This window comes from Monomorium pharaonis, chromosome 1 (genome assembly GCF_013373865.1).
Source record: "Monomorium pharaonis isolate MP-MQ-018 chromosome 1, ASM1337386v2, whole genome shotgun sequence".
Lineage (NCBI taxonomy): Eukaryota > Metazoa > Arthropoda > Insecta > Hymenoptera > Formicidae > Monomorium > Monomorium pharaonis.
Window position 1 is genome coordinate 10,143,275 of NC_050467.1, and position 25,589 is coordinate 10,168,863.

The 25,589-nt window shown below is 35.2% G+C and overlaps 1 protein-coding gene across 3 annotated transcripts in view; it reads right to left on the reverse strand.

The window, feature by feature from the left end:
- Positions 1-25,589, reverse strand: part of LOC105835075 (voltage-dependent calcium channel gamma-2 subunit) — a 281,672-nt gene that overhangs the window by 6,839 nt on the left and 249,244 nt on the right. For 2 of the 3 annotated variants that reach the window (XM_036283184.1, XM_036283189.1), the window contains exon 6: positions 20,092-20,229. The exons of the other annotated variant lie outside the window; for it this stretch is intronic. In XM_036283184.1, coding sequence (XP_036139077.1) covers positions 20,092-20,229 — 138 coding nt within the window. The remainder of the gene's footprint in view (positions 1-20,091; positions 20,230-25,589) is intronic. 3 annotated transcript variants of the gene reach the window in all.

Sequence of the window (25,589 nt, forward strand, 5' to 3'; positions counted from 1 at the left end):
TAAAGCGTAAGTAATTAACTCGTATTCTACGAGAAAAGTTTTATCATACTTTTCACAAAGTCGCTTTTATTAGTGATATGATTTTGACGTAAAATAGTGGTAAACTTCTTTTATTTATCACTCGCGCTACGTATTTTGATGCATTTGATGGCATACATAGTCAACACAATCTTCAAGTTTGAATAGGAACAATAAGGTTGACGGCTTCATGTACATATCGCGCAACATCAACTTTACAATATCTTCGTCGCGTATTTTTACAAGTTCTATAACCACATCGCAAATCGAAACTCTTGAAGACACAGAGCACTGCACAAATCGCTCAATATCCGCACGTTGCTCCATGAATGTTTTCTATGTTACGTATGGCAAAATTTTCTGATTGCCTCTGTTGTCGCCAAGCAGTATTACCGCATAGAATGTAGGTTCTACGCTGATTCCAATATCCAAATATTTATATGCTGTCAAAGCGTATCTCCTTCCCAAGATGCGAGGAGTATGATGCGGCTGCGATAATGTTCTGTAAAAAAGAATACAGCAAGATATAGAAAAAATATAGGATATAAATATGCAGATTTAAAAATTATAAAATATTTTCGGTTTATCGTACGTTTCGTTCTGTGGGATCGAAACGTAATAGTTCATGTTGTACGTTTCTCTTCGGAAAGCTTCTGAAGTCTGTCTTCCACTAATCGACTAAGGAGCAACGTTATCAGGGAGTTTTGCTGTCCGTCTTGTAACACATGAAAGATGTGATACCGTTGTACAGTATCACTCTTCTTATATTGCTCAGAACTCTTCTTATATTGCACACCCCCACACAAATTTTTTAATTCTTTGTCTCAACCGGAGCACTCATCGGCGACAAAATTACGGCGTTGCCAGCGTTTCAGCTAAATCACGTGATCATCTAGAGCCAATCAGATGAAACATGTTGCAATATGTTTGACGCATGAAACGCTTATTATAACGTTGTTGTAATAGCAGCAAAGGATCCCGCCGCGACAAACGCTCTTATCTTTTTTTCTCCTCACCATCTCGCGTAACCAAAACCGACGTAGTACATTTAATGGGAGGGGGAGGTGGTAAAGGGCGGCATTTTTTTATATCAACATCCCTAATAAAAACATGTCGGGTTTTCAAAGGCATTCCCGAAACAGTTTACGTGTAATAAGCGGGATATCAGTTTACTTCTGTTAAGCAGTTCTTCCCGGGGCCCCGTGTGACGTCATCCCTTCCCGCTGTAACACTCCCCGCGCCTACAAGTTCCTCCCGCACCCTTCTCGGAGCTCCTAGTCCAGAACCGGCCTAGTATTCCTACTTAAAGCAATGATTTTAGTTCCAATATGGCGCCGTATTGGTCCTATTAAATTTTTTAAAAAGTGCCAGACGGCATTTAAAAATAAACGTTTTCAGCTACAATATATACACTTGCTAATTTTTTTTAACTGAAATCTATTCTGGGGAGAGGGGAGTCTCTGTTTCACCAGAGAGCGCCCCATATAACAATCATTAAAAGTTTATAAAATGCAATTATTTTTATTTGATATTACTATTTATCATTTTATTTTCAGGCACTTTTTACTGATTTGTGAAAAAAATAAAAATTGTGATAAAGACAAATAAAGAAGTATAGAGATAGATAGATTGAGGAAAAATAAGATAAAAGGTAATAGTTAAAATAAAAGATAATAAGATTTGTGGAAGAAAAATGAAGGATTTGATAAGTGTTGATGATGATGATGATGATGATAATGATAGTGTGATTATGACTATTATTGTTATATTTACTGTTTCTCGGGACTTTACTTACATTTGTCTAATTTAAATGATGAATTTAAATAATGTACGCGTTTGTAGAACCGATGTAATTTATTTTATATGTTTCTTTGCAAATAGTGTTTTTCTACAGTGTAACGTGTAAATGCGTTGTAACTTAATTATAATTGTCTAATCTTTTGTTTTACGATCAAAAACCGCCATTAAATATTTTTGATTCTAAAAAAAGCTTTTATAAAATATTTCTTTTCTTACAATAAATTTATTTATTGTTATATTATAATTATTATTGCTTGTGTATAATAATATTTCTTTTAATTAGTACAGTACATTTTTATTTTAATATATAATGCCAAAACGTAAAATACAGCGTACTTTGAAAAAAGAAGAGAATTTTCAAAGATGTTGTGAAAGAAAAGCAGTGAATCAACATCGACGTCGTCAGATTGTAAAAATATCAAATAGCATGTTAAAATCAATTGAGTATAAAAATAGTAAAAATCCGACTGTTAACTTCCACGCATATTGGGTCACTCTGATGACGGCGGTATGATTGAGTTAAATACGAATAAAATCAATGTACAGTATCGTATTAATACTGTTTCGTGGTATCAAAAAAATACTGTATTTATTTGCTAAAATACCCTAAAATGCAGTGCAAATTTCAAACTCGTATAATCAACAAAAACATTGTATTGACATGTTTTTTCAAAATTGCTTAAAAAAGAATAAACTTTAAGAATTTGGATTAATATTAGCAAGATTTTAACGAGAAACTTGTAAAAAACGATGACAAACTTTTACTTTTTTTAAATGAAAAAAAACATGTTTTGTTTTCATGCGATACAAAAGGGTCACACTTAACAAATTAAACTTTCGTCTAGGGATTCTTAAAGTGAGATTCTTTGCCCTTTAATTTAAAAAAAGTTCAAATAATTTGATTTTTCGCAAAGTTTTGTCACTATAAAAATTGCCTAAAAATTCGGTAAAAATTTTTGTCTAATTTTTTTGCGCCATTTTATTTAGAAAATAAAATGAACAAAATTCCGAATTATGATATAAGAGGAAAGAAAAGTACAGTAGACGCTTGATAATTATTCATTCGATAACTTTCGATCTAAGCTGTTTCCCCTTCACACATACGCTCACTAACACTAATATTGTGTCCCCATCCCCATCATATCGACTGTATAAAGATGGAGAGTTGTGCCGGCGCAGCGCTGGTATTTTATGAGTGCGTTCGGGAAGACGCTGTTACCACTATCAGTATAAGTCTATCTCTGTTCAGCTTTTAAGGAGCAATAAAGATAGACTAATGTTGGCAGCGCTAATAGCGTCTCCCCGAACGTATTCTATAAAACGCTGCAAAATCGGTTATGTAAGGTTATTTAAGGTTATATAATTACGTAGTTATTAGGGTTATATTCCAAAACGTTCTCTCCAAGAAAAAATTCACTCAAAATATATAGTATATATAACGTATCCTATATTATATCGAGTAAAATTTTCCTCCGGAGAGAACGTATAACGTTCAGGGCGCATGCTCACATAACCCTAACACGCATGTGCCAGCAAAACAGAAATCCATGAGGAATACGTACATGCCGGTTTTTTCGGTTTATCTGGAACACCTTGTATACATACATGCATATATGTATAGACATTACTGGTCCCAAACTTTTTGCTTAACATTTAACTCGTGTGTAACTCAATTGTTAAGGTGAAAGTGCTGACGCATACACAAGAGTAAAGTACCCTAAAAGATTTTTTAAACGATTTTTTTAAATAAGAAAACAACAATAAAATGTAACATCAAAATTGCGGAGATTGACTGCATCAATATGTAGTCCAAATAATTATATATTATTTGTTTATCAAGAGGCACGGTAGTGCCTCTCGCCAAGTGTACGCACAGCGAGGCACCACCGTGCTTCTTTTACGCGAGACGTCGTTTGCGAGAAGACCGTAATTATCGGATCTCAATAACGACTGAATTGATTGATTTCTAAATAGGCTTAATGGATAGCTTACATCCGATTTATATAATAAAAGTGTTTTTATTTTTCTGCTATATGACTTACGAGCGGAGGTTATCGCGATTAGAATTTTTCGCTCAAGAGTAAATTTGATTTAAGAAATGTCGTAGTCATCATTATTATCGTCGTCGCCCGGCGCCTAGGACGAATGGTGGGGATTTGTACTGTTGTATCCTCCTTTATCTTTTGTGCTCACACGTTTGACAACAAGGATGAACGATGCACCATGCGCCATGAAACGGAACGCACCCTGTGTATCGTGATTGGTGATGATCGAGTCCGCGCCGCCACGTTTCAATCGAGTGACAGTTCGAGGTTAGAGACGTGTTGACGTGTGCGAGGTTAGCGGCGAGTTAGTTTTTATTAGTGTTATGCATAATTATGCATATTACATCGTAGAGTACATCGTAGATTACATTGTAGAGGGAAATATACCTTGCAAATCAGATAAGTTATACAGAATTTTCATTTTTGTATAGAATAAACTATTCTGAGATAAAACTGATACTTTTTTAACAGACTAAAATGCATAGGTAACTTCGATGTGTCATAACTCCGCCCAAAAAAGTCGTACAGGCTTCAATTTTTGTTCAATTTATATTTTACGGTAATTCCTCTCTAAAAAAGGCATGTTATTGATTTTGTCATCGCTTTTTCGTGATGTTGATTGATCGTTGCCAAGTTCGTTGGCGCTGTGACTTGCTTCACTCGTGTTTACAACTGTCAAATTATCGATAGTTTATTTGACAGTTTGACTTATTTAAAGAAAATATAAAGGAAAAGAAAGAAGGAAAGAAGAGACAAATAATAGAAGGTATGTATGTAAAATATATGTATTATGATAATAATATATTATATGAACTGTATATATACATGAATGTGTGTGCGTATATGTGCATGCGTACGTGCGTGTGTATACGTGTGTGCGTGTGTACACATGTGTGCGTGCGTGTTCATTTAATTATTTTTATATACAAATTAAAATGTTTGATTAATATCATATTAAAAATTGTTATAATTAGATACATATTTTTGTATTATTATTCTATCTTATTTCTGAAAAATGCTAGCATTGCATACCTAAAAACCTAGCATACATATAAATTAATATATATAAATGTTTTTTATTTAAAGATAAAAAAGAGTAAGCATAAAGAAAAAGAGAAATACAGAAAAAAAGAGTGAGAAAAGAGAAAAGAAAGAAAACATTATAAAAGAAAAAATTAGAAGAAGTAAAAAAATATAAAGGAGATTTTTATAATGCAGCTATGTAGCTATGTGGCTATGTAGCTATGTAGCTATGTAGTTATGTGGCTGGGTAACTAGGTAACTAAGTGACAGCGTGACAGAGTGACTGAGTGACTGACTGACTGAGTGACTGAGTGACTGAGTGATACTCGAATTTATCGAAGTGTATTGTCGTCGCTTTTCCGCGACGCTGATTGGTTCTCTCGTTTTGCTTATTTTGTGTTGCGTAAGTAGCTGTCATTGTGATTGAATTTTGACAGCTGTCAAATTTGTATAGATATTATCTATGCAATTATTGTTGTAATTTACTTTTTAAAAAGTAAAAAAGTTAAGTAGCGCGTCTGTGGTGTCAGTTCGCGTACTTTATGTATCTAACAGAGCATGCATTTTATTTAAAAGATAGAAGGAAAGGAAAGACATTAAAAAGAGAGAGAGGGAGAGAGAGATGAAATAAGAAGATAAAATATCAGGTAAAACTATTTGTTGTGTAAAGAAAGGAATTTAAAGATTGTTATAGAAGATTAGGAAATAAAGTAAGGAATAACATTAATTTGACATTTCGCGTACTTTTCAGGAAAGAAATAGATAAATAGATATATAGATACATTGAGAAAGAAAGAGAAATACGGAACAACATAAAAATACAACATAATTTATAAGTTAATTATAAATTTTATACTTTAAAACAGTGCTTGAGTCTAGTTGCCCTTTTCGAGCCGATTCCCGAAGCGACACCTCATATGCCCTTATTACCGCGCGTGGCCTAGACGACCAAGCCGCCGATCTCGCGCGTGACGCTTTGTCTCAAAAGCAGCTCTGTATAAGAAATAGTGTCCTGCACCACAAAATTCATTAAAATTATTCTAAGTAAATAATTTTTGTTTTTACAAACAAAAAAGTATCAACATTTTTATTACTAAGTTATATTGTGTAGTATATTAATATGTAAAAACATAATATATAAATTAGAATTTTGACTATAGTTTTCTACATCATCTGCGAGGTATTATTGTTGATGTGTTTTTTAAAGTGGTTTTCTCAGTAGCCCTAATCCACTAAAAGATAAAATATAATATAGCTTGGCAGGAAAACAAAATTTTATATATTGTAAAATATAAAAACGACAGGAAAATCAAAAGAAACCGGAACAACCAATTTATATAAAAATTTTAATTTGATCTTTTAAGTCGTTTGCACGATTCTACTAGGGATAGTATATCCACAAATATTTTAAAAGTATTAATTCGTATCAACGAGGACAATGATGCATCGCTCAATGAAGAACGTTTTTCTGATTTTATTAATTTCATTTTAAAAAACGAACATTCGCATAAATATGTGGACCTAAAGAAGAAAATTTGAAGACCGAAATTTCTAAGACATGGATAATACGCTGCATCTATGTAAAATTTTGAAAAATTCGACCTCTTTTTCTAATCGTTCTTTCAATGAAAAGTCACATTGCAAATCGCAAAGTTTTGATTGAAATTCTGGACTTTGCTCTTTGATTTGAACATTAAGAGGAATTTTCAAAAAGTATTAAATCTTTTCTTAGTGTTTCGAAATCATTGAAACGGGTATGAAATTGATTTATTAAAGAATCAGTTAAAAGAATGTGTTAGATGTTAGATAGATAAATTAAAACTACAATCTTCTTAATAAATTAATTTTATTTCTCCAATTAAATTAGATTTTCACTCGTCCACATATTTCGATATAAATCTTTAATTGTAATGTTTATGAAAAATATATTTTTTTACAAGAGAGGATTGATAACAACACGAAAGCTAAGTATCGTTGTTTACACCATTTCTTAAGTAAATGTAGTGTAAAGATTACATGTTAAAAAACAGAGAAAATTTACGAATACACTCCATTATACTTTGTTCTAATAATAAGCACTAGTACGCTTAGAACTGTCAGATGAAACGTTATTACAAGTAACATCTCTCACATATTGTACTATTATTATTATATAATGTTAGCACTTTTTGCTTTTATAATATGGAAAACTTACTAATGTAACACGAAATTTTTAATACACACGTTTTGTTGGTAAAATTTTATATCTTGAATTTTTCAATTTCGCGGCTTTATTCTAGGTGCGAACTCTTATGCGCTTCGATATGCAATTGTTTATCTCCTCCGCTGTTTCTCAACGATCGGTCTCACCAGCGAAACGTGCGTGTTAAAAGTCTCGTGCTGCATAAAAAGTTTTTCACTTTTTACTATTATATAATAGTAAAAAGTGATCTTTTTATACTGTAATGACCGTTTTTCGCGCGGACTTTTAGCTCGTCGGGAAAAGGGCTAGGGCGAAAAAGGGCTCAGAGGTAGCAAAACGTGGCGGTTGTTTATCGGTACAATTTTATTACTTATTCTCTATTACATGGAGTTCGCAAATATTTACAGCGGGTGAAGAATCTACAAAATCTGGTTGCGCGTTATATACAGTGGTATTTTACAATGATCAGCGACGGGGCGCGTGATCGCCAGCCAATCAGCTGTTCGGCCCGGTGAGACAACTGCGGTGCGCAGTGCGGGGGACGGTACGCGCCTCGCGCTCGGTGCTCCGAGTTTGATGATCGGCGGGTGTGCGGCGCGGGGACGTTACGCTCGGTCTCGGATGTTCGGTGACCGGCGGGCGCGCGGTGCGGACGCGTATGTCTCGCGTTTCCGACGTTTCTCCGAATTACCTCGTCAATTCCGTGAAACGTGGCGAGTTTTCAGGGAACGGCGTCGGCCCCGAGAACGCTCAGGGGGAGACGGAAAACACTCCGTGCCGGTTACCGGGCCATAAGGATGTCGTCGGTGATTTTTAGCTAGCTGCCGAGAGCTCTCGGCGGAGACAGAGTACGCTCTACCCCCGTGGCTTGCTAGCGAGGAAGGAAAAGAGTCGAGCTAGGCCGAGAACTCTCGGCGATGACGGAGAACACTCCACCGTTTTCTGGCTCGTAAGGTTCAGGCTTCTCGTCGGAACGAGTCGGACGGGATAACGAGAAGTGAAGTCTACGGCTGCCGGGCGGCCTTATATATGGTCCCCGGCAGCCGTTCGGGAATCTTCGGCGGTCCTCGGATTCCTCTCGGTGACGCAGATCGGGATGCTGGCTCGAGAGGAGGGAGACTGTATGCCCCCAAGATGCGCGTCATCTCGGTGGTGTGGAGTTCTTATAGTGGGCACGCTTGCCCGATATTCGGCCCGACGGATGGTCGGCCGGGCCGCGCGGTTGTTGTCAGCCGCTAGTAACGTGGTTCGTTACAATACAGTTGTACGTGCTGGAACTATCTTGTTCGGATATTCAGGATGGCTGGTTGATAATTCCGAGAAATTAATTGCACTATTGAACACCTTAAAGGATTTATTGTGGAACGATGAAACAAAAGTTCTGTCTGTACAAGTACGAAAAATTGCTGATTTCGACCGCAGCGAGATTTTATATTTAATGCTACTAGACTGAGCGCTCAAGAGAGAGTGTCGATCACTCACGTTCTCCGTGGTAAATCGTTGCCCGCGTTCGCAGTCTTTATTGTTGTAGAAGGGGAATTTTTCCCGCGCATTCCTCGCTACTTAACTGAGTACCGAACAACAGTGAAAGTGTATAAAAAGATGATGTACAATAGTGATACGTGTAAAATGTTATATGCGACAGTGCTAAATGTGTTATGATTATTATTAACAATAAAACGTAATAGTTGTAACGTGACGTTTTTCGTCAGTCACAAGAGCCGGATGGCCCAACCGGGAAAGGTCATTTGGGGCCGCTCATTACCCCGAAGGGGAGAGCGGTCTCCCTTTTTCTGAGTAATAGTTTTTCTTAGTTCATAAGACACTTAGGTATCCGCCAAGCGGAAGACGCGATCCGCGAGAGAAGTGGTGTGCCACAATTTTCATTTGTGATTATTGGAGCAGCTGACGAGGGACTGTCAGCAAGAAGTATGGACGAACGAGCAGCGGGGTCCCGGACAACCGGAAGACAGCGAGCCAGGGCATTTGCGTAAAGTACCGAGATACGTAAGAAAAGTCATGGGACAAACACTGCCGCTATACTCTATTGTAGAGAGAGGAGCAGCAGTCCGGTGCAGCCTGAGACGACACCGGAGAGAGAGCGTGCGCCCTTACACCCGACGACCAGGGTGGAGGAAGCCTCAGCCGGAGCGGTAGTCACGGCCTCGAGAAGTAAGCCGGACGGGGTCTGATCAACCCCAAGCCGGTCCAGCAGCAGCCGATACGGCGAAGGACATCGAGGCGTGCAATCCGCGGCCTTCAAATTGCGCGGCGTCACGATCAGAGGCGCCCTCGGACGCTGGGACCCTACAGGACTGGTAGAGGACCCCCCGTCGACTAGCGATCGGTGTGCGCGGATCGAAGCACGATCGATACGCGGGCCGCTACCGGCGTCCGCGGCGCCCCCGACCGCTCACGGTTCGTCACTGTTCGGTGAGACAAGAGACAGAGCGGTTCCACGGTCCTCGACGACGCCAATATCTGTAAGGCCACCACTTCGACCACGCGGTAAGGGCGGAGACGGCCGGCCCGGCATTTCGTAAGACGTAATTACCCTACCGAGCGTTCGGTGGGCGAAATAATTGTAATCGGAATACCGAGAGTCACCGCGTAGCAGGGCCGTGTCGATCTCCGTCTCATAGCGATTAATAACAAATTCGCCTAATATCTCCTCCTTCGGGGAGTATGTCGAGCCGACAGTCGATCTATGTATAACAAATAAAGTCGCGCGACGGGATAGTGTGTAGATTGATATCACCCGGATTCACTTGCCGCATACCGAGAGTGCCAGCTATGTACGCGTTACCGAGGCGAGCTTCCGTAGGAGAGAATACCTACGAGAAAGACGCGCAATTCGTTGAAGCCTATCCCGTCTATTGTTAAAGTCGCGTGTTATATTCTTAACTTTTGTGTGTAGCCTATAGAGTGTAGTATTCAAGTTAAATTATGTAAATATCAAGTTAAGTCTGCGACAGCCGTGCAATAAAGTAATGTCGAACGACCATTACATATGTCAGATAGAATTGTCGATGTCTCCGTTTTCAATATACGATTCTTATTTTCATTAATTCTGTCGAGTTGTTAATGCGAGACCTCTCCTCTCCTATTCCGCGTACCGAGAAAGAACCTCGCCCCTCTGCCACTTCGTGTAGAGGCGGGCTAGCAGGCATTCGTCCGTCGTGCGAAATACAGAGTTTTGCGATTTTTGTGCGGCACGGATTCCGCGCCTGACGCCCAACTTACAGTAACGAGAGTCCCGAGCATGACGAAGTTGTAGACGCAAAAAAAGTAACGTCGCATAGTGTGCATATTATTTTCTTTATATTTTAATCTTCTAGTCAATCTAGTCCACTAGACATATTTAAGAAAATGGATAAACAATGATACGTGCAATCATATGATAAGGCATGGGAAGAAATATTTTTTGCATATATTGATAATAAAACCACTTGTCTTCTGTGATTATCAAACTTCTCTCGTTAAAAAATATAGCCTTCATAGACACTTTGAAAAAAAAAAATAAATAAATAAACATTTTAACGAATATTCAAAATATGTGGACGAGGAGAAATATAATTTAATTGAAGAATTGAAATTAGTTTATCAGAAAGGTCGTAGTTCTAATTTTCCGAATGATAATGCTATATCTTCGGTAAAAATTGTTACAGCATCATGTAATTTCAAATCTTATCACACAAATTTCTAAACCAATTACAAAAGGAAAACTTATAAAAGAATGCATCATTGCAGCAGTAGAGTCGTTCAGAAATTCTTTGACTCTCGAAGAAGCTGCTAGCATTCCTTTATGTAACAAAACAATAAAATCTCGTATAGATAATATTGCTTCTTCCTTAGAACAAAAATTAAGATCTTTATTAGAATCTTGTGTATTTTTTTCATTATGTCTCGATGAGAGCACCGACAATCGACATGTGAGTCAATTGAGCATTTTTACTCGAATCGTTCAAATCGATTTTTCATATGTCGAGGAGCTCTTAGATTTTGTTCCATTGCATAATATTCTTACGGGTCTTGATATCTTCAATGCTGTTAGTCAAACTCTTAAAAAATTTAATTTGATTTTTCTAAATGTTTGGCCATCTGAATTTTTTTTCATTACTGATGATGCAAGAGCAATGATAGGTTCAAAAATAAGATTCTTTGATCAATTAAAGCAGCGAGGTGTAAAATTCTCTGTAATACATTATATTATTCATCAGGAAGCGTTATGTGGAAAAGTCGTTAAACTATGCTCTTTAATGCAAACCATCACAAAAATTATAAATATAATTAAAGGCGGTCACAAATTTCTTTTTCATCGACGGTTTCAACACTTTCTCCAGGAACATGACGCAATTTACACAGATGTGCCTCTGTATTGTGAAGTCCGGTGGCTAAGTGTAGGAAAATGTTTAGAAAAATTCTTTGCAATAAGAAAAGAAACCTTTCTTTTCTTGCAAGATAAATTTTTCATACAATTGAATGATGAATTAAAATTCTTTTTTGAAGATTTAGATTCACTTTGCCAACTTGCAATAATAACTGACCTGACCAATCATTTGAATATTTTAAATTTAAAAGACTGCAAAGACTGCAAAGCTGCAAAAGACCAACCAAACCATTTCACAATTAATTGCTCAATCGATTCCTTTTGTAAAAATTTGGAATTATTTAAAGATCAAATTCCAAATAATGAACTGCACTTCTTTTCTTCTTGTCAGATTCTGTTTGAAGAACAAGGAACAAATTGCGATTTTATAAAACACATTCTTTTAATTAACTCTTTAATAAATCAATTTTATACACGTTTCAATGGTTTCGAAACGCTAAGAAAAGATTTAATACTTTTTGAAATTCCTTTCATTGTGCAAATCAAAGAACAAAATCCAGAATTTCAATCAGAACTTTGCGATTTGCAATGTGATTTTTCATTGAAAAGACGATTAGAAAAAGGGATCGAATTCTTCCAACTTTTAGATCCATCGTGTTATCCACATCTTAGAAATTTTGGTCTTTGAATTTTCTTCAAATGTTTGGGTCCACATATTTATGTGAATGTTCGTTTTCTAAAATAAAATTAATAAAATCAGAAAAACGTTCTTCGTTGAGCGATGCATCATTGTCGTCGTTGATGCAAGCTAGTACTTTTAAAATATCTGTAAATATGCCATCTCTAACAGAATCGTGCAAACGACTTAAAAGATCAAATTAAAATTTTTATACAAATTGGTTATTCTGGTTTCTTTTGATTTTCCTGTCGTTTTTATATATCTTGCAATATATAAAATTTTGTTTTCCTACCAAGCTATATATTATATTTTATCTTTTAATAGATTAGGCTTACTGGGGAAACCACTTAAAAAAAGCGCATCAATAATAGTACCTCACGGGTGATGTGGAAAACTATTGTCAAAATTTTAATTTATATATTATGTTTTTACATATTCTTATACTACATGAAATAAATTAGTAATAAAAAATTTAGTACTTTTTTGTTTATAAAAACAAAAATTATTTACTTAGAGTAATTTTAATGAATTTTGTGGTGCAGAACACTATTTCTTATACAGAGCTGCTCCTGAGACAAAGCGTCACGCGCGAGATCGGCGGCTCGGCCGTCAAGACCGTGCGTGGTAGTGGGGACATAGGAGGCGTCGCTTCGGGAATTGATTCGAAAAGGGCAACTAGATTCAAGCACTGCTTTAAAATAATACAAAAAATATATCATATAATATCTTGAAAATTTTTCTGAAAGAAAAAAATAGGAAAGGAAAGATTACGGGAGACAAAAAATTAGAAGGGAAACAGCGATTTTTTCAGAAAGAAGGAACGGAAAAAGAGAGAAAGAGAGTTTAAGAGAGAGGACATTATGAGAAATATCAAGTAATAATAAAATAGTAAACATTGCACAGTAATGTCTGTATATGTATGTTTATATACAGGTTGTTGCAAGATGATACAGAGCAGTACGACTGGTTGCGCGGCAGACTGTGCAGGGGCACGCGTGATCGGCGATATTACAGCATACTGACATTACCAACTTTTCGAGTAAATCGCGTGCCTTTCTCTCTTGTAAGAAAAGATTGATAGAAATGTGAGCGCGTAGGAAGGTACTTAACTAAAAAATTGTTTTAAATTTATATGTAAATAATTATTTATTTTATAAAATTTCATAAAATATGTTCTATAAAACCACCATTGTTCTCTAAATATAATGCGATTCTTTTTATAAAATTTTGTCGCGTTTTACGTAACATATCAGGTGTTATATCGTGACATGCTTCCCGTATTTTTTTCTATTAAATTGTTGTGACTCGTAGGTAATGTATTATATACCTTATCTCGTATATAACCCCATGCAAAAAAATCTAACGGTGTTAGATCAGGTGATCGCAGTGGCCACTCTTGCAGATCACTATGAATTCCTATCCATTTATTTATAAATTTCAGAAGTATGGGCTGGATGACGGTTTTGTTGGAAGATTATATTTTTTCTAATATTTAACGGAACATCTTTCAATAAAATTGGTAGTGTTTCTTCCAAAAATTCAGAGTATATTTCTGCCGTAACATTAATATTTTCTGGAAATATGTACGGTCCGATAATCATATCATCCACAATCCCCATCCAGACTTTAACATAAAATCTGCCTTGCACGTGCGTTTCTTTTCTGCAATGGGGATTTTCTTCCGCGTAGTGATGCTCGTTTTGGCGATTAATGCGGCCGTCACTGCGATAAGTGCACTCGTCTGTCATTAATATATTCTGCACAAAAAAAAATAAATATCGTCAGATTACGTTAATGTATGTATTTTTTTATGTCTATCTGTTTTTTGTAATTTACTCAAAATTATTAATTTTGTATTTTATTTAAGTTTTAGAAGCAGACTTTATTTAAAAGGTGATATAGGACTAACACAATATAAAAACGCGTCAACAAAAATCATTCGACAAACAAGAATTATTTGCCACGACTTCGTATGTACATTTCAAGCTTTTGAAAGCAAAACGATAAGTGCATTATACAAAGTATACAATTTACCTAATTTAAGACCCAATCACAAAATCTTTCTCGACGGGCAAATCTTGAAGAAGCAACTTTTGCGTTGCGTGTCTTTTGAAAGGATGTAATTTTAAATCATGTTTTAGTATTGTTACGTATTCCCTGAAAATTACTCGTACTTGTTTAAGTTATGCGCGAAACCTAGAGTTATTGCAAATAAGCCCTACGCCCGGCGCAATACGGGGGTATACGGGGTACCGTATACCCTCCTCTTCCTGTCGCGCTCGCTTCCCGATATTCGGCCCTTTTCGTGGATCATCGATCTTCCCCGCCTAGCGCGATCGCATGGGCCGGACAGAGCTCGAAAAGTCTCCATGCCATTAATATCACGTAAAAGCGCGCAAGTAAAAAACAATAAAGTGTTGCTTCCTTCTAAACCAGTGGTGTTTAATTAATCCTGGAATTAAAATAAAAGGTGCATTGCCTTGACCGCTTCCGCCCGATGAGAATCACGCCATCGCGGCACCCGCGGAGATCTCAGTTTCAATGGGATCACAAACGATTGCATGCAGCTATCGTTAACAAGTATTCTATGGACTTTAGTATGGTCCATAGCGAGATCATACGCAATACTCCTACTGTTAGCGTGCGGATTTGCTGGAACAGCTTCTCTCACTTGATTAATTGTTTCTGCAGCACGATGATGCACGTTTCGTGGGCGTCTTGACGCGTGTAATGTTCCATGCTGGACAAGGCGAGTAAATAATGTATGAAAAAATCCGTGTGCTGGGTGCCGCTTTTCAGGAAAATGATCAGCGCACAATATTGCGGCCTGTTATTTTTATGGCCTTCGCCATAGATGAGCAACATATTTGACAATTCTTCGTTCGTGTAATAATGTTTCATCATTTACCACGTTTTCGATCTGTTGTCTGAATCATTTCATTTAAGGAACTGACCGTCAAACACAAAGATTGACAAAAGAGAATCGGTATACCGGTTACCTTTTGTTTTATCTTTGTTTCTATCTGGTTATCTTTTGTCAGTTTTTATGGTCAATGTTTTTTTCTTTAAGTAAAACGATACAGACAATAGCTAGATAAAAAAAAAAACGCGAAAACAGACGGAGCGTTCTTATTAAACTAACGAAGAGTTGGCAAATATGTGGCGCTACGGGCAAATGCCATAAAAATAGAAAAGAAGTCGTAATATTGTATGCTGATTTAATTATCGGATTATATAAATTTTCAAAAAACATTAACATCACGGCATAAGTATATTCTGAGTTTCTGGGAGAAACACTGTCAAATTTATTAAAAGGTGTTCCATTAAATATTTATCAAAATATCATTTTCCAACAAGACAGTCATCAAACCCATACTTCTGTCCTGGCTCGTACAGTTATAAATCGGATTTTTGCATGGGGTTATATACGGTATATGGGGGTATATAACACATTACTTACGAGTCACAACAATTTAATAAAAAAATACGGGAAGCATGTCACAATATAACACTCGATATGTTACGTAAAACGCGACAAAATTTTATTTAAAAAATCGCATTATGTTTAGAGAACAATGGTGGTCTTATAAAACATATTTTATAAAATTTTATGCAATAAATAATTATTTACATATAAATTTAAAACAATTTTTTAAATTAAATACCTTCCTACGCACTTACATTTCTATCAATCTTTTCTTACAAGAGAGAAAGGCGCGCGATTTAGTACCGACGAGTTTCGAGTACCGACTCGAAAAGTCGGTAATGTCAGTGGGAGCAATGCACTTGTACACGGTTTAAATGGACACGGTGCTTTTGGACACGATATCTTGTGCACGGTTCAAATGGCCACGGTGTATTTGCACACTGTGCATTTGAACACAAAAGAAATTTTATTAAAAATGTACTCGTTATATGCACACATAAAATTTGATCACCGGATATTTGCACACGAAAAAATGCTCACCGTTCACTTGAACACGTAAAGTTGCACACCATTCATTTGCACACCGCTCACTTGCACACCATTCACTTGCACACTGTTCACTTGCCCACCACTCATTTGCACACCAAGAAATGCGCACCGATCATTTGCACATAGAAAGATGCACACTGATCATTTGTACACGAAAAGATGTGCACCGAACATTTGCACACGGAAAGATGCGCACTGATCATTTGCACACGGAAAGATACGCACTGATCATTTGCACATGGAAAGATGCACACTGATCATTTGCACACGGAAAGATGCGTACTGATTATTTGCAGACGGAAAGATGCACACCGATCATTTGCACACCGTTCATTTGGACACGGTGCTTTCGGACACCGTTTATTTGAACACCGTTCAATTGCACACCATTCAATCAAACGCATATTAAATATTCATACATTATGGCTGCGTTTGCAATGTGTACATGGGTTAGCAACTTGGATGGGGTGGATGCGGGAGGGGGGCCGAAGGCCCTCCTTGCACGCATCTCCCTCGTGTGTGTGTGCGTGCGTGCGTGCGTGCGTGTAAAGCATTCACCGCACCATATGAATTTGCGACTTAAATGGTGTGTAATTAAACGGTGTGCAACTGAGCGGTGTGCAAATAAACGATGTCCAAAAGCACCGTGTCCAAATGAACGGTGTGCATCTTTCCATGTGCAAATGATCGGTGCGCATCTTTCCGTGTGCAAATGATCAGTGTGTATTTTTCCATGTGCAAATGATCGGTGCACATTTCTTGGTGTGCAAATGAGTGGTGGGCAAGTGAACAGTGTGCAAGTGAGCGGTGTGCAAATGAACGGTGTGCAACTTTTACGTGTCCAAGTGAACGATGGACATTTTTTCGTGTGCAAATATCCGGTGGTCAAATTTTCGTGTGCATTTAACTGATGTACATTTTGGACGTAACACTTCTAAAAACGTTTCTTTTTATTTTTTATATAATATTATAAAAACATTTAAAAAAGGAACTAAAGAATAAAATCGATGGTCTCATTTATCGAAATGTTGTCATCGATTTTCTGCAAGCCTGATTGGGTAGTCGTACTGCAATTACTTTGTGAGAAACTGTCATCACAAAGTTATCAATACATCCCGAGAAGAAATAGACATAATATGATCATGTGTACATATATATATATATATATATATATACACATATATATACAGGGTGATTTAAAATAACTATATGTCCTTGCATAGACGTATTCTTAGTAATATTCTCAGTCAATTTTTTCTTTCGCAAAAAATTATCCAGAGCTTAGATTTCTATATATAATAAGAAATAGTTTACGTATCTTGAATCAGATACAAGAGGTAAGCAGGGATGGCACAACTCACCGCTGCTCGCAGGCACCACGAGCATCGCGAGGCATCTGCTGCGCTCAATAATCGATAATCATCTCAATTATCTTTAACACAGATTTTTAATACAGATTTAAAATTAATTTTCTATTATCTAAATAATTACGTAGAATATTCAAATTGATTACTAGAATGTCAAATTTTTTGCTCTCCGGGTCTCCGTGTATGCATTTCCAACATATTCTTCAACAAATTATAATAGTAAATTATATTAATCAATATTTTTATTTTTAAGTTGCCGCGTTTCCAGACACATATTCGACAGTGTTACCACACAATAACCAATAAAGTCAGTTGTCTGCTTGCTTAGCTGAGCTCGATGTCAGCTGACATCGAGTAACTAGTAAACACGCGTTGTGTGTTCGTCGAGTAAATACGCGTTTCTTTCTTCGAATAATTTTGACGCGCCGAGTGATTAGTGATGTTTAATAGTTAAATGTTTCGTACTATTTTTTTGATGTGTAAATAAATTCGGTCAAGTGAGTGAACAGAGTGTGTGTGTGTGAATGTGTGTGTGTAAATGAGTGAAGTGATAAAATGTAAGAAGAAAGAAAAAAAGAATTTTAATCCGATAACCTGAAGGATGGATCGTGAGAACAATCAATTGATTGCAGGATGGTACGTGCGTAAACAGGTTCAAACAAGTTCTCTCCCCCCTCTCTCTCCTCTCTCTCTCTCTCTCTCTCTCTCTCTCTCTCTCTCTCTCTCTCTCTCTCTCTCTCTCTCTCTCTCTCTCTCTCTCTCTCTCTCTCTGTCACCTATTTATTTCTTCCTTTATTACATAATATTCGGGTAATTCAAAATACTAAATACCATCGTTAAAGATAATTGAGATGATTATCGATTATTGAGCGCAGCAGATGCCTCGCGATGCTCGTGGTGCTTGCGAGCAGCGGTGGGTTGTGCCACTCCTGCTTACCTCTTGTATCCGATTCAGGATACGTAAACTATTTCTTATTATATATAGAAATCTAAGCTCTGGATAATTTTTTGCGAAAGAAAAAAATTGACTGAGAATATTACTAAGAATACGTCTATGCAAGGACATATAGTTATTTTGAATCACCCTGTATATATAAAATTATATATGAACAGGTTAAATGACATATAAAATATTATACATATATGATTATATATAATAATATCAAAATTTTGGCCCGATATGATCTTATTTGTTTGTAATCATATTGAGATGTTTCCATATATATATAATCATATGTAACTGAATATGATTACATAGAGATAAACTCATATCATTTTCCCATTTGAATATTATTATATATGATCGCATAACATAACATATGATCACATTACTCATATATAATTATATATATTATTATGTTATATAAAATTACATTATATTTAAATGTATATAATTGTACATGGTTATAGAAGATTATATCCCGCCATTTTTCAGATTTTATTATATTATATTATAGTATATACGGCCAATTATATGATCATGTTCAGGATTCAGTATATTGATCTAGCGCTGTCGCGTTAAGTGGCAGCATCTATCGGGCTAAACTAACCCAGATCGTGGAGTGCCGCGCTAGCGTAACTCGCGCATGTGTCGGCTTGTCTCCCGCATCACTTCGTACGTGCTCATGCTTCATGGCGGCTGTTCGCAATATACGTGACAAGTATCGTGCATAGTTTCCGTGTGTTTTCTCAGCATGTGGACTTTCAGCAATCTCTTGACTTATCACCATGACCAGGATCACGATATCTGACGACAAGACCCATTCCGTGTAGTATCAACAACGACTCAGACTCACCACGTAAAGCGCAAGCCGGCGCCACGTGGACTATACAGCTCACGGGCATCATCATCACCAGATCGGTATTCAATTAATATAATTGATACATGCGTGTGATTAAGAACTGTTCATCAATGTAAAACACTCATTTTAATCTAGACATTTTAAGTGTGTTATCTCATTCTTCGATCTCTGATACAATGTACGGTAGCTCAAACTCGCTCTGAGCATTACGTGTGAATTATATATATTAAAATCAATTCTGTATTACTTCTTTGAGCATTGTGTCCACGACGTTCTCTCACTATACTTCCATCCTTACGGATCTCATTACGCGATTGCGCAACAGATCATGTATAATTGCATAAGTCTATTTTTTCTCGGGATAATTTGTATAAATCGTTATCTATATAATTATTATTGCAATTTATTTTCATAAAATAAAGAGTTAAATAGCGCGCGCGTAGCGCGCGCTTGTAATGTTCTAGTTCTTATAAAGTTTACGAAAAAAATTTATTGTACTCTGTGGAGCGCGTCAAAGTATGAAAATTTCTGTACACAAAACACGTTTTTACTTTAAAAAAAATGCCGAAAGGGGAAAAGAAAGGGATCAAAATCTGACAAATGCTCTTTAAAGTAAAGAGTTCAAGTTTTAAAATAAAAAAAAACTTTCCAATACAATAAATTTTCGCGAAGTTACGATTATTTGAAGTTGAGTGAAATTTTGGTATAAATTTTTGTTATGCTAATTTTGTTACTCAGTATATTTATAGAAATTTCTTTTATACTTAATTGCTAAAAATAAAATTTATTTTATGCATTATATATATTTAATTATTATGTATATCTTAAATGGAATATTAAAAATGCAAATAATTTATAACATTGGTTACCAGTTATGAAGTGTATCCCTCCTGCAAGGCGTTTAAACATGTAGCGAGGATTTAAGAATGTGTAAATCGAAAAGCAAAAACCCATCAGCATTATAAAAAGACTGATCAAAGCAAACGAGACCTCAGTTCTGGCATAATCTGAAAATAAATAAATAAATCAAACTGATTTTAGGCTGTCAAACAAAATTTTCTTTGTTCATCTACAATGTAAATTATAATTATATATACACATGTCTACATATACCTAGATAGCATATGATATACTGAGAATATTTTGAGAATATTATAAAAGTCACATCTGATATACGTAGGATATACTTCACAGGACATACTACGATATACTTAGATTATACTCAGGATATTCCTATGTCCGCAGCAACATTGTTCTCAGTATATCTTCAGAATATCTTCTATGGTATTCTGAAGATATACTCGAATATTCTCAAAATATCATGGAAAATATTGTGAGGATATAATGAGAACAATGTTGCTGCGGACATAGGAATATCCTGAGTATATTCTGTGTACATTATATTATACATGGAGTATATCCCTAGACAGCACAAAGACGTCTAAAAACGACTAAATGTGACAAATTTTACGCCTAAAAGTCCAGCGTTTAAAACATTATAAATATTAAACTTATGTCCGTACAAATCTGCCTGATATTTTGTTACAAATATTTTCTTAATAATTAAATATCACATTATTGCGAAACTATACAAGAACCAGGCAGCACATAATATTTATAAAATATTTACAAAATATTTACAAATAATTACAAAATACACTACTACAAATCTTTATATATATATATATATATATATATATATATATATAAAATAATTCAAAAAGAATCCGATAATAAAAAAAAATCTTTTTTAAATCACTACTTAAAATATTTCAGTTTTGGACACGTTCAATAGGTGCGTTTTGTGCAGCAGTCACCCACAAAAAGAAGACTGTATCACGGACCAAACCATGATACCTTTATGTATTTTAAGCCGCTGAACACAAATCTGGTGTCACAATTGTCCCATCACTATTTTCAGTGTACAATCATTGCGATTTTTAAGGTTTTCAGGCTACCTTTTTGATGTAAAAAAAATAAATGATGGGTAATGCAGCAATTCTGATACCGGATTTGTGTTCAGCATATCAAAATACATAAAGATAGTTTAGTAGAGTATTCTGTTCAAACAACTTCTTATTTTTTGTGTGCCTGTGTTATTTGCATGTTTACGTAAAAATGTAATGGCTCTACGAACACAAGTGGAATCATTCACAAAAGCGTTTTATTGGATATGTTGATTATGGAACTGTTATTGAAGATCCGGAAAATTTGTCACTGGCAAAAGAAGCATTGGTTTACTTCTTAACTAGAATCAGTAATGGAAGATTCCAATTGTGTATTTTTGTGTGACTAATCTTACAACAAAAGAACTCGTCGAAATTATTAAAAAGTTTTGGAATTTATATCCGATTCCAAAGTGCATGTTGTGGTTTTAAATTTTGATGGGCTCTCAGCGAATATAGCGATGTAAAATTAATTCTCAATGCTTTAGCATGTAAAAAAATTTTTTTAATAGAGATGGAAATGCCATCAAATGGGAATTTTTTTGAAAAATTAGTAGAAATTTAAAAAAAGAGCTTCTGTCATTTAGCAAATAAATTAAATCAAAAACATGTAGAGTGGTTCAAAAATAAAATAAAAGTGAAATTGACCGCACAAACGTTGAGCGATAGTTGTGTTCGTACATACGTTTGAGCAACTTTTAAAAGATGGAGTTCCTGAATTTGCAGAATGTGCGGCGACAGTTAAATTTTCTGGAATGATTAATAATACTTTTAATTGAATACTTCTTAATTCAAGAAGTATTTTTGCAAATATCTACAAAAAAAATCACTATCTCGAGATACCGTTAAGAGCATATTTCAGTTTTTTCAAAATTTGATTGACTATTTTTCGTCAATAAAAAAGGAAATATCAGGAAAACCAGTGATCGAAACAAAATTGAAAACTGGATTTCTTGAATTTGTTATCGACATGACAAATTTACAGAATCTGTACCGTGACTACATTGAGACAGACGTTATATATTACCTTACAAACTGTCACAGGATCATTTGAAAATATTATTTTTCTGTTTCAGGACTATGGGGGGGGGGGGTAATAACAATCCAAACTCTGTTCAATTTTCTGCATCGTTTAAAAAACTTCTACATCATAATGAAATTACTTCATCGGATATGGCGAATTGTACAGCTATTCATGATACATTCATTTTAACAGTTTCATCCAGGAAAAAATTATTAAATCCATTGGACAAAATAAATACGAAAACAGATGAAATTGATATAGGATATAGACAACACACCTTGCTTGTAATAAATTTTGTATCTGCGTACACAGCTGAATACGTTGCAGGTTTTGTTAAAAAACAAATTTTACAAAAAAATAAATGTAATATTTGTAATCAATTATTAAATGAACGTGAAGAAGTACCATCCTTATTTATATAAAAAAAAGTTTCGTCTTTTTGCAGTACCCGAGAGTAGATACACTAACAATTATAACAGCCGCGGAAAAATTTTTTAATTTATTTAGGTTACAAAATGAATTAAAAGTTAAGAATATAATGCAGAAAATAATTATACTTACTTTAAAAAACATCAATTGTAACGCCAAAAATATTTATTAATTTTGAATCACATGTTAAAGATAGCACTTTTTTTAAAGTTAAATTATCTTATTTTGACAAACAAAATACATTAGATGAGTACAATACATTTGTGAGGCACACGTTAACAAAAACAGTTATTTTTTCTGGCCAGTAACATAAGCATAAATATGTTATAAAACGTTTTTAATGTCTTATTTTAATATTTTATTTTAAATTTTGTTTAAAATGTTATATTTTAATATTTTATCTAATAAATATTTTAAAGAGAATAAATTTTTTACAATTTTAATTTCCATTAAAATCAAAAATACGTCTACAATTAATATAATCTCATGATATCAAGAGACACGGTAGTGGCTCGCGCCAAGTGAAAGCGCAGCGCGAGCCCGACCGTGCTCTTTACACGAGTACGCGACTTGCGAGCACCCGAGATTATCGGATCACAGTAACGGTTAAACCAATCGAGTTCTAACTAGGTTCAATCGAAAGCTTGGGGTCGATTTACATTAGAAAACTGTTTTATTTTTTCTCTACATGCCCTATGAGTGGAGGTATCGCGACGCAAAGTCCGAAATGTCAAAATTTTATTTAAGATACGTCGTCGTCAACTTTGTAGATATTTCTGCGGGTAGTGCGGGTGCCGAAAATGAGGGACGAAATTCCATCTCGTGCATCTGCTACCATGTGGCGTTCGCATCGTCACTATAGCATCGTATATAAGTGACGTGGGTCGCCAGTCACTCGCTTGCACCATGCACCAGCTCGCATGAGATGACATGTATGAGGTTATGTTGATTTTTTAATTGTTAATTTAATTATTGACACCAATGTAAAATTAATTAATCAGAGAGTAACATAGCTCAGATTTTACACTGGTGTCGATGAGGTAGATGAGATGTAAAATGCGTGATGTAAAATGTGTATTATTGCTGTAATTGTCAAACCATATAACTTAAATTTTAAATTTAATGAGAAATTTTGAAGCAAGTTTCTTAATTCATTGATTGATTTTTGTTTTATATGTAAATGTTTAAAGGTAAATTCAGCAAAGTATATATTCTTAATTTAATATAAATGTAAATTTTTATAAATATTAAAAAAATTGAAAAATTTCAAAGCGAGTTGTTTAATTCATTGATTGATTATTTGTATTATGTGTTCTTTTTACACAATAAAGTTGTATTTGTGCATAATGCAATTTAATAATCAATGATTAAAATATTTGCTTTAATTAATCTATGTTGTATTATAGGTTAAATTTGATGAAAAATATTTTATCTTAGATTTATTTGATACAAAAATAAAAGTGATATGTATGTATTTAGGTTGAATCAAAAGTGCAATTTTTTGCTTTTTGAAAGAAGCTTACACGTATATATTATCTAGGTTGAATTTCATAAAAAGTATTATCTTGAATTTATTTGATACATAAATAAATGTGATTTTTTCCATCCAAAGGTATATATTATTTAAGTTGAATTTGACCAAAAGTTTTATCTTGGATTTGTGATTTTTTCCTTAAAATAAAATATCACTTAGTCTATGTTACATTAAATAACATGTTGTACCTTTCGGTGCAACAAGGATAATTTCGGGATCGTGTCTGCCCAAGGAGTTGGAACTCGCGGAAGAAGTACTGCGAGGGCCAGGTCCACAAGTAACGAGACTCTCGTCTTTATATAAAAAGCGTTATTTATTTTGTATAATGTACAGATTGGCTCTCAACACGTGCGGTAATCGGTGAGACCGCGTCGTGTTGTATGTGTATGTCGATAAGACTCAGCGAGAACTTGATAGCTCGCCTGACGCTTCGTCGCTTTGTATGAGGTATCTGAGTCTCAACGTATTGAGGTTTGTGTGATCCGGAGTAGTAACACACGTGATACGCGTATTAGTGTGAACGATTAATAACTAGTCCCCGCTGCCCATCAATCGGCAGTCATTTATATAGTTCACGGAAAGTGTCAGTTGGAGGGGCAATAGGCCCTCGATACGACTATGGCCACGCGCATCCAGCGCGCGGGAATTATTCGAGAGCTTAGCAACAGACCGCCAAATTGCAATTTTAGTATTTCCACAGGAAATGTGGCGTGATCGTTGCTAAGCTGAGATCGATGGAATTCCGAGTCTCGACCGGTGCGTTGACCGGTGTGATGGCCGGTCAGCCTTGCGCGAGGTGTCACTTGATACCTCGCGCGATAATATGAAATGACACTTCCTCTGAGAGTGTTCAAGACACTCTTTTATTAATATAATTATTTTAATATTCTAATATAATAATATATATAGTTGGAGTGGTTCTGTCTCATTCACAACAAACATTTTAATGACTAAACATAATTATCCTTCTAAAAAAAGGTAAAAAGGTGTGGGCTTCTTTAAGGAAAGACACAAATTCAAGATAATTGTTTTGATCAAATTCAACTTAAGCCTGGCTCCAAAACATGTTCTAAAGGAAAATTTTATTTACAAATTTATAGTATTATATCCGTTACATAAACTTTAGCTTTTTAGTAAAATTTTTCCCAAAGAGAAAATTTTAGAATGTAACCTTAAGCAGTCTATAAACCCAAGTAGTTTATAAAAAAATATAAAATGCGTGATATCCAAACAAAATTACATTTTTAAAAAGGGTAAAAGAAACGCCAAGTGTGTGGTTTGCCTTTAACGAAAAATTTATAAAATTCAAAATAAAACTTTATAGAAAAATAGAAAAAAAAATTTACTTATGTATCAAATAAGACATTTTTCATTAAATTCAATCTAAGTGATATATACATCAAATTTAATCTAAGTGGTCTATAAACACTACAA